The 9,973-nt window shown below is 35.6% G+C and overlaps 1 protein-coding gene across 1 annotated transcript; it reads left to right on the plus strand.

Moving 5' to 3' along the window:
• Positions 1–7,222, plus strand: LOC113157551. The gene is made up of 9 exons (XM_026353112.1): positions 1–128; positions 1,009–1,311; positions 1,682–1,960; positions 3,659–3,754; positions 3,856–3,871; positions 3,980–4,053; positions 4,162–4,212; positions 4,288–4,356; positions 4,497–7,222. Exons 1-9 carry the CDS (start codon positions 50–52, stop codon positions 4,505–4,507), a joined length of 978 nt encoding a protein of 325 aa, XP_026208897.1. The 5' UTR covers positions 1–49; the 3' UTR covers positions 4,508–7,222.
• The last annotated feature ends 2,751 nt before the right edge of the window (positions 7,223–9,973 follow it).

Raw genomic sequence — 9,973 nt, forward strand, 5'->3', positions numbered from 1 at the left:
TTTTGATAGACGAGAAGAGGAAACAGACGTTGTTCCGCTTTGCACAGAGATGGTTAGTGGTCGCCGTCGTAGCCTGAGCTGCTTTTTCACATTAAGTGCTGTACTGCTCGTTGGGGTCTGTCTCCTTGGTATGTACGACTTTTCTCATATGTTTATAGATACTTATTGGTAAAAGTGAAATTATTTTTTTCCTGCTGTGCTCCATCATGTTCTTAGAATAGAGCATGTAGGTCAAGATCGCAGAATTCATTTGATATCTGTCTGTCTTTGCCGAAATAAGCTTATGGTTTTTCTTTCTTGTGTTGACAACATGACTGAAAAGTCCACAGTAGATTCAGTCTATAGCTGTAAAGATAAACTTAACTCCTCTTATTCATTTATTAATATCTTCATGAATACTCAGACAGTTTTATGTTGTTGTTCCTTGTTTGTGGACTAGTTTTACATTTTTGTAAATTAGCAGATGTTCTGCAGCATATTCCTGTCTGTGGAAATGAAGTCACCGGAACCTGTTCAGTTTTGAACAGTCATCAAAACTATTCATAATCAAATATTAAATCTTCTACATTTCCTACAACAGTGGCAGGAATGAAATCAGTAAAACAAATAAACACATGACTTATACCTCATTGTATATGAATAATGTAGGTAACATAAATATAAGATATAACAGAATGATTTGAAAAAAATCATGTTGTATTATGTCATCACATGTTAAACAGCAGTATGTCATGTTGTAATTTAATTCATGTAATGTTGTTATTCTTTGTAATTATTTTATACTATTTATTTCTTGTCATGCACTTTATATCATAAATTAAAGTCATGTATGTTGTATTAATGTCATTCCGTGATCTACTTTTCTGTCCTGCTGTATATTATGTTACATGAACATGTACAATTACACTGAGAATGTGAACACAGGTCATTGAAGACAATCTGACACAAAGGCATAAAACACATTTAACAATGACGTGTCATTTGTTTTGTTTTACTCATGTGTTTCAGATGTGGAAGCCTCCACTTGTCCATCATCTTCATCCATCATCCATAAAAAAGTTGGAGACACTGTGAAGCTCTCATCATGTTTACCAACTGAAGGCGTCACATTAGCACGTTGGAAACATAGAAACACAATAGTTGCAGACAAAAATCGAGGTGTAACCAAAGACAGATTTTACCTGAACCCCACAGACTTTAGTTTAACAGTAAAGAGACTGACTCTTCAGGATTCTGGTAATTTCAGTTTTATCTCAGAGTTGAATGAGCACAAACAAAGACCAACAGTCGTCATCACTCTGCAGGTTCATGGTGAGATTCATGGTTCATGACTTTTCTTCACCAAGAAACCAAATATTTGTTAATAGTTGCTAATTCATTTTTTATTTTCATGACTGTGCAAGTTAAGGTAAAATGTTAAGATTACCCTGTTTTCCTAGATGATAATTAATTAACTACTCAGTTCATACATACATTGATTGACACTGAGAAGAAGAGTATCTTTTTGTTTTTGGAGCTGGTTTTGGTTCTATACACACAAGTCAACAATAGAGGATATTTATGTAACTGGATTTAATTGTTTTACTCTGGTTATTTATCTCCTCTTTTCTAGTTCTGGTATATTGCTACAAAGCTTTAATATTAAGTTGACTTGACACTTTCTTTTTTAAATCTATGTTAGAGCCCATCACTAAGGAGCCTGACGTGACTGTCAATTCCACTTGGGATGATTCAAACAAGTCCTGTACAGTTTTACTGGAGTGTAGTTCGACCTCTGACAATGTCACCTACAGCTGGTCTGTGAAGAACCAAACCCAGAGTGGATCCAGACTGAAGGTCAACATCAGACCAGAGGACGGAGAAACCACAGTTACCTGCACAATATCTGATCATGTCAGTGAGAAGTCCGCGTCCAAACCAGTGAAGTGCAGAAACAACTCTGAATCTGTACCTCCACCAGGTACGTGCAGAGAAGTGATTGTAGTTTATTAGTTGTGGTGATATTCCTGCAGAACATCTAATGTTGTGAGTCGGTTAAATTATAAGTGAAGTACACAACTACAATGTCTTAACCACAAGAAACCACATTAAAAAGTATGTGCAGAGAAAATAAAATATTAGCTGCTTGAATTGTTTATGCACCTTTTGGGATAGTGTGAATATGATTTAAAAGCAGCTCATTAATATAATTAACTGTAATGAACTATGGTGTTTATCATTGTGTTTGCATATACTACACAGTTCAGTCAAATTGTATTATCAATTACAAATTAATGCATTTCAAAAACCATTAAAGTCACTGATGATAAAGTGAAATCTGAAAAAGATAACGTAATTCTGAGAATATTAAATTTAATTGAATATGTAATGAAACACTGTATGTCTTTTCTGAAAAACATTATATAATAACATTATATTATTATATAGATATTATTATATAATAGCAAAAGTAAACCAGTGAATGCAGAGTCTACATCAGCTGCCAGTAGCATAACACAAATGAATCCCTAACTGTGAGGATCTAAATGTGAGCTTGTAATGATGTGGTGTTGTGGCTTATGTAGGTCGACAATAACTGGAAGTGTGTGTTTTACTAAATTAAAAAAATCAACATTGTCACAGAGGATTTTCTATCATCCAGGATTTTCAACAAAAGTTTTTACCAGGATATTCATTATATGAACATGATTACATGGAAATAGCTATCCTTTTAGGTTTATGCATTCAAATCTTTGTGTATTGTCACAGATAGGAGTGTGGACCCAAAAGCACAATCTGAGGCAGGTTGGAAAGTGAGTGTTCTTTATTCAGCAGGCAGGATATAAAGTGTAAACTAAGGGCGCTGCACTAACAGGCATAAGTTTAAGAAAACAAAAGACAAAAATACAATAACTGTAGTAAACTGCACTAGCAGGTAAGAAAGTCCATAAAAAAGAGTAATAACTGAAATCGGCTGCTCTAACAGCCAAGAGTGTAGGAAAACACAAAACAGTCAAACAGTCTTTCAGTGGCGTAGGTTCAGGCAAACACATGCAGTCTTCCTAGAGAAGCTCACGAACTGACAGGGGAGCAGAGTTATGGAATGGATTATATGGGGGCGGAGACAATGACACAGATGAACCAGATGAAGGTTAAGAAGGTGCCTGGAGGTTGAGGAGCAGGAACATGCAGGGGACATGTGGTATCTGAAATGAGAAAGGGGACCATACATTAGAGAACAGACAGGAATGGCAGAAAACATTAGTAGAAACGGTGACATGTATAATTTATTGTATATCTTTAATAATAATAATAATAATGATAATTGATCCTCTTGGCAAAATGGTTGTTGGACAGCTGCCAGACAGTACATATTGGGTTTTGGTGTCTTTTCCAAGGGCACCTCGACATGTAGCTTCTGCCACCTCATAAATACATGTATACAGACTAAATAAAGAATGTTAGGTGTCTATAACAAAGTTAAGTTTATTAGGATGGAAAAAAGCTTCCTGTGTGTTTTATAAAATATATTTGGTCAATATTGGGTCTTATTACTATACTATGTAAAAATATTTAAACAGCATTGTGGTCTAAATTACCAGAGCAACTGTTGCATGTTTTATACGTGTTATATACACTAAATAAAGTAAATTTATAACGTGTACTTGTTTTATTGCAGAGTCCAGCTCTTTACTTGTCCCGTTGATTGTTGGGCTGGTTGTTTTTGTGATGACTGCACTGCTGCTCTCGCTGCTTTACTATAAAAAGTCAAACCGTGAGATTTATTCTTACTCATATTAACTCAGTTACACAGTGATTAATGAAATCCAGCAGTGACTTAATGTGCAACAACATTTATTAAATGTCTTTTAACAGATACGTGTTGTAACAGGTGAGTGTCACACTCTCTTCTTTCATCTCCATATTAAGATCAGCAATGAGCTTTCACTAGTTTTTACTAAGTACTGATGAAATACTTTTTTTTAACCACATGTTTCAGACTAAAAACATCAAACACTCCAACAGTCAACCAGGATGAAACTGAGCAGCCTGTGTACTCCTCTCTTCTCCACAGTCAGTCTTTCATTAAACTGTTTTGAGATGAGATGATTTTTGAAAATAAAGTTGCCAAAATAAAAGTATGACAAACATTTAAATTTCATATTTATCATTGATCTGCAGGTGATGGTTGTGTCTATGAAACAATAAGAGGCCCTGAAGATGCTGAAAAAGGTCTGAATATTAAAGCTGAGCTGTTTAAAAGCTCAGTGATTAAAATTTAATTAAATGCTTAACTTTCCTTTTCAGATGAACAATCAGCTGTTTACAGTAATGTCACAACTTCATCAATCCCCCTCAACAAACATGACCGTCACAGTGAGTACACAAAATAAATATATCTACATTTTTAAAAGGTTCTTTGTGTAGTTATGCTGATGCACAATTAAATGAACAATAAGAAAGCTTAATACAACAATAAACAGCTATATTCATGTAAGATTTGTGTTTTACAAAAGGAAGAAAATGAAGAACACCACGACCTGCAGCCAAGAGGAACTGAGCCTGTTCTTCTTCATTCTACCAACTGAGCTGCTGCCTTTTCTGTCTGGTTTGGTTTCAGAAGTGCAACATCAGCAAGAAAACAAGAGAAGCATGAACCTCCACAGTCAGATTCATCACACTTCTGGATTTATTTTTTCTTGTTGTGTTCATGTAATGTTGCAGGTGTGATAGTTTAGGTTTGTTACCCACGTGTTTTACAGCGTTTGATGCTATTTGCCAAATTAATAAGTGAGATAACCGTATGTGGTTCAGGGTTTGGTGTGAAAACCAAGGGAAATAACAACATATCGCTTTTATTGTTTGATTTACTGTTAAAGACAACAGATTATGATGCATGTCTGTGCAAACATCTGTCAAGTCAACTCAACTGGACACAGCTGCCTCCATCACAGACTGAACAATTAGCTGTGTTCCTCTTGTAATTTAGTTTTTCTTTTTAGTTTACACTTTTGTCCACTTGATGGTGCCCTGTGGTTTTTCTTTCAGTTGCTCTCTGTCTAATGGTTTCTGTGGTTAAACATTGCATCAATGAGTGTATGCATGATGGACATTTTGGTTATGTTTAATGCATTAATTTTATCCTTGTAGTTAATTCTTAATTTTGGAAAATAGTGCTAAACAATACACACATGTAACCAGCACTGAAAAAAAAAAGTCTGTTGGATTTTTATGAAAAAATTTACATCGGTTGGACATATTAAAGTTATTTTTGCTTCAAATTATAAATATTTAAAAAATATACTGAGTTTTTATTAACTAAACATACGTTAATTCTTATGTTAATTTAAAAGAAAAGCTTTAAGCTGTTATGTTAAAAATTGGGGAAGTTATTCATCGATCTATCCATTATCTGAACTGCTCATCCTGTTCAGGGTCTCAGGAGCCTATCCAAGCTGTCATTTACCCTATATTAAAACAACAGTGGCTTGATATGAAAGAGTACATGCAGCGTTGTTCTGTTAAACCTGTCTAGCTCAATCAGGTCTCGCACTATAAAGTTGAAATCAGCAGCATACTTTGAATTAAGTCTATAAGATGACCCAACCAAAATGTCTAACTGCTACGACAACAAGACAAAAAAAAAAAAAACATTTCTTGCAACAAAATTACCTTCAAACACTCTTTTGGCTCTTTATAAATCCAGAGAACAGAACCATTCATACAATAAATGTTTTCCTCAACTCACAGCTTTTCTACATTTATATGAAATTTAGCATACAAGTATTCAATCAGTGTTTGTCCAAAGGTCTCCATCCAAACATGCAATCCACCAATTTGCGCAATGAGAGACAAAAAAAGTACATTTTTCGAGAAGGCAAACAAAGGAAAATCTGTTCAACATGCCCAGAACGCAACATTCACAATTACAAAGAACTTTAGAGAGCAAATGCACTGTTCTACCAACACACAGAAATGCAGTATTCCAGTAATTGTTTAAGGGCTCTTAAATGTAAGATTAACTTCTGAAAATATAGATGCTGTCTGCAAAACAAAATTGTGGCTTAGAAGAATAATCTTGAAGTAAAGTTACTCTCGTGCATTAAATGGACAATTTCTCTGTTTTAGAGGATGCGTGATGTAGTATATAATATACAATTCAATAGACGCTTGTCCAAAGTCTTTTGAAAGGTAAAGTCTATCCAGACATGTAATCCACAATCAGTGCAATGAAAGTGGAACAACAGTCCATTTTTCCATAACCTGCCAACAGCTCACTGAAAGAGTCTGTTTTTGAGAGTCTGGGCTTTTTTGGAGTGTGCTTACCTCAAGCTCCATGACAACTTTCTGCAGAACTTCGAACGTATACTTTAGTTCAGAAGAGTAGTTCAAGTTCAAGCATACATCAGGCCAAACAACATGGCAGCGGCTAATGCAACAGCCAGTATGGCCTTCAAGAACAATGCCAATGTCCTCTGGGGTATCACTGGCATGTAGTCCCTTGATGACAGATTCCAACAGTGGTCTCCTCTATAGCCCATTCGATGACATCTTGTCTTCTACCTGCACAGTCACAAAGACCCAATTGATCTGATATGTCACAACTTTTTTTTTTTCACCAATTAGCATGAACAAATGTAAAATTACAATTCAAAATACAGAAATCTAGTACTGATAGAACTACTTACCATATACTTTCTCACTTTTGTGAATTCGAGAAGAAGATTTACGAGTGACCACGTTAACTGGTGACCGACTTCTCATTGCTGCTAGTTACGGCAGCTGTTGGAAACAGGAAGAGAGCTCATTAGCTGTCCTTGTCAATGCCGATTTGACAGTTTTCCGTTATTTTATTAAACCTAACACGTAGCTAAATAGTATTTTGACAAGAACGACAAGCACTAGTTCGACGCAGTTTGAACGTTGCTTGTAATGTGTTAGGGGAGTTTCTGAAATCAGAGGATCCTTAGTGGACTGGGGAAATCTCTTCGTGAGTTTGGTCTGTTTTCACTCAAACATCAAACCTGTGCGTTTCGTCTTTGGAGCATTGTTTAAGTGAATAAATGTCAATTACACAAATATTCTGTCGCACTTCATTACAAATAGAAATATAAACACTTTTTTCTGAACCCGACAACTTCAGCTTCTTCTAATGTCTGTTTTCAACACTGAGAGGAGCTTCTCCCTCAGGGGTTGGTCTGCTTTTCAGTACATTAACGTGTCACGTCCAAAAAAATACAATAAAAAAAAAATCTCTAACGTTGTTTGTAGTTTTGTTGTTGTGAGGTCTGTTGAAAGACAAGTCACTGCTCTGTCCTCATTAAAAATAACAAACCACCACCACTTGTCTGATCGTCTTTGGTACCAGTCACCCTCAGAAATATTTATAAGAAAAACACGATTGATGTCGTATTTGACACCATTTGACAACAGTGGGAAAATGTTATACATGCTGTGTCTGAAACCACTCAGCCAGCACCTCCACCTGTAGGACTGAAGGTTCACAACATGAACTCATACCGCATCCAGTCCCTGATCACAGCAGCTGCTGCATTGACTTGTGACCTCTGTGTCCACAATGAGTTCAGCGTATTTATCACAATGCGGCATTGTTTGCAAAACTAATTGTAAGGATTTGACTCACAGGGACCAACAGGTAAGTACAAATGGGGAATTTATTAACAAAATGCGAGAAACACGGGGAACTAACAAAGTACCAACTTAAAGAGACCCGAAACAACACGGTAGAAAAGTACTAACAAAACATAAACAGACATACAAAGTGACAACTGGAAAAACTCAGCAGAAACGCAGGAATATACAAATTAATAAACTAAACACACAAATAACCTACTAACAAAAAATACACTGCACTAAGACAGATCAATAAACACTGAGGAATAATGGGCATGTGATGAACAACAAACCAGCAGCAAACAAAAGACTGAGGGGAGCAGGGAAACACCAGGGGGAGACAAAAAACCCCAACAGGATGGGGATGGGGCAGGAACCCTGACACTAATGAGACATTAGCTGTTCTCAGTCTCACTTTTTCTATATTGTCACTACATATCAGATTCCTGCTTTAATTCTATTTCAAGTATACTGAACGTGTCATGAGCAACAGAGTGTTAAATAGGTGACCAATATCAAATATCGAAGTTCCTATTTAACTAGTGACTCCTTTTTGGGTCTACGGCCTGTATCATACTAGAAATATTCTGTCTGGTATAGAAAGTAATTGGGTAAAAAAAAATACAAAACACTACACTGTGATAGAAAATCCTCGATTCAGTTTAATTTATATAGCACCAAATGACAACAAAATTATCTCAAGATACCTTACGTAAGGCCAGAATCTCATATATTTGTAGAGAGACACTAAATTACTTGAAGCAAATTATAATTTGTGGAGATGTAGCGTTAGATGTTAAATTGAATGGTGCTATAATAACATTTATTTCAGTGAAGGTAGGATGAATATCAGAAACACTGTATGACAGTACCAACAGCAGCACAAACTAAAGTCTCTAGAATGGTCATGCAGTTGACTGAACACCTCTCTAAAACTGTTTAAACAGAAACTGCACATTATAACCTTCATGAAGGTATGGTTTGTAAGTGCAACAGGTGTACCTAGGTGCAAATGTAGTAGATGGAAATTATAGAGTAACAGATGATGAAGCTTAGGACAGTATTGTTAAAGTTTGAGTAAGTTTGGAATTGAGAGAATAGTGTACAGGATGCAGAGTTTATTTGTGGAGTTTGTCTTCTTTTAAAATAGTTGAAATATGTTAAATATGTATTATAAACAGTGTTAATGTTCCAGACAGAAATGCAATTCCTTATATAGAAAATAGCAGTGTAGTCTGTGATAAAGCAGGGAATTTGCTGAACCTGCTGGGTGAGTTCACATTGTAATTAATTAGTTATACCTGAGTATCCAGTAGAGGGAGTATCGCCGCGGTAGCTTCATTCTGGATAAAGACGCCATAGAGTGAAGTCCGTGTGCGTCATCTTTCCTGATTTTCTCCCTTTTCAGGTATTTGAAACCTTTCTAAGTTTTGTGTAAATGTCCAGTAAGTAAGTAAATGTTGATTTAAGTTTGTTTTATAACGTTAATAACTGTTTGAATAACTGTGTGCATGACATAGTTTGTTTATGTAACGATGGAAGTAGCTAGTAAGCTAGCAAGTGTGGCACAATATACGTTCGGTAATAACGAGTGAAAATGCGCTGTGTTGTGTGTGTAATGTGTAATAAATGTAGGTGTAAAATGTTATGGATAGGCCATAAAGAATGTATACATGTATAGTAAAGTAGAAGAAATAGAGTTTATTGCATATTCGGGTTAATGGAACTTATTACAAACGTAATGGATGTATTAGCACCCAGGTTGTAGACGGTGTCAACAGGCATGGTTAGCTCAATGTGGGCCGTTAGCTCTACACGTGGTGGAAAGTTGAAATGTAAATGTTGTATGTGTGTATTAAAACATATTTATGTTACGGTTACTATATGTACACTGACAGTGTTTAAGGAAAATGTTGTTTAAAAGTAATTTATCAGCTAAAGCTGATAGGGTAAAGGGAAATTTAACAGGATGATGTAAATGTGAATTCACATAATATTCTGTGTATTTCTTTTTTGGTTGCTACTGTACAAAATACATAATGAGAGTTAGTGGATTGATTATATGTACATTTTCTGTATAAGGGACAGAATTTGAGCAACTGAGACAGATGTATTCTGACGTATAATGTAATGTCAATAGACATATTGTGTAAAATGCTTGCTTCCATGTTTGTTATGTTTTGTAAAATGATTCTGGATAAAGACGCCATAGAGTGAAGTCCGTGTGCGTCATCTTTCCTGATTTTCTCCCTTTTCAGGGTGTAACACAAATAACCAACTCATAAGGTACAGGTTCAAACTCTCCAATTTGACTGAGACAAGCCCCTGAATGCTATTTATCATAGTATCTTAAACTTAG

The sequence above is a fragment of the Anabas testudineus genome, chromosome 18 (assembly GCF_900324465.2).
Source record: "Anabas testudineus chromosome 18, fAnaTes1.2, whole genome shotgun sequence".
NCBI lineage: Eukaryota > Metazoa > Chordata > Actinopteri > Anabantiformes > Anabantidae > Anabas > Anabas testudineus.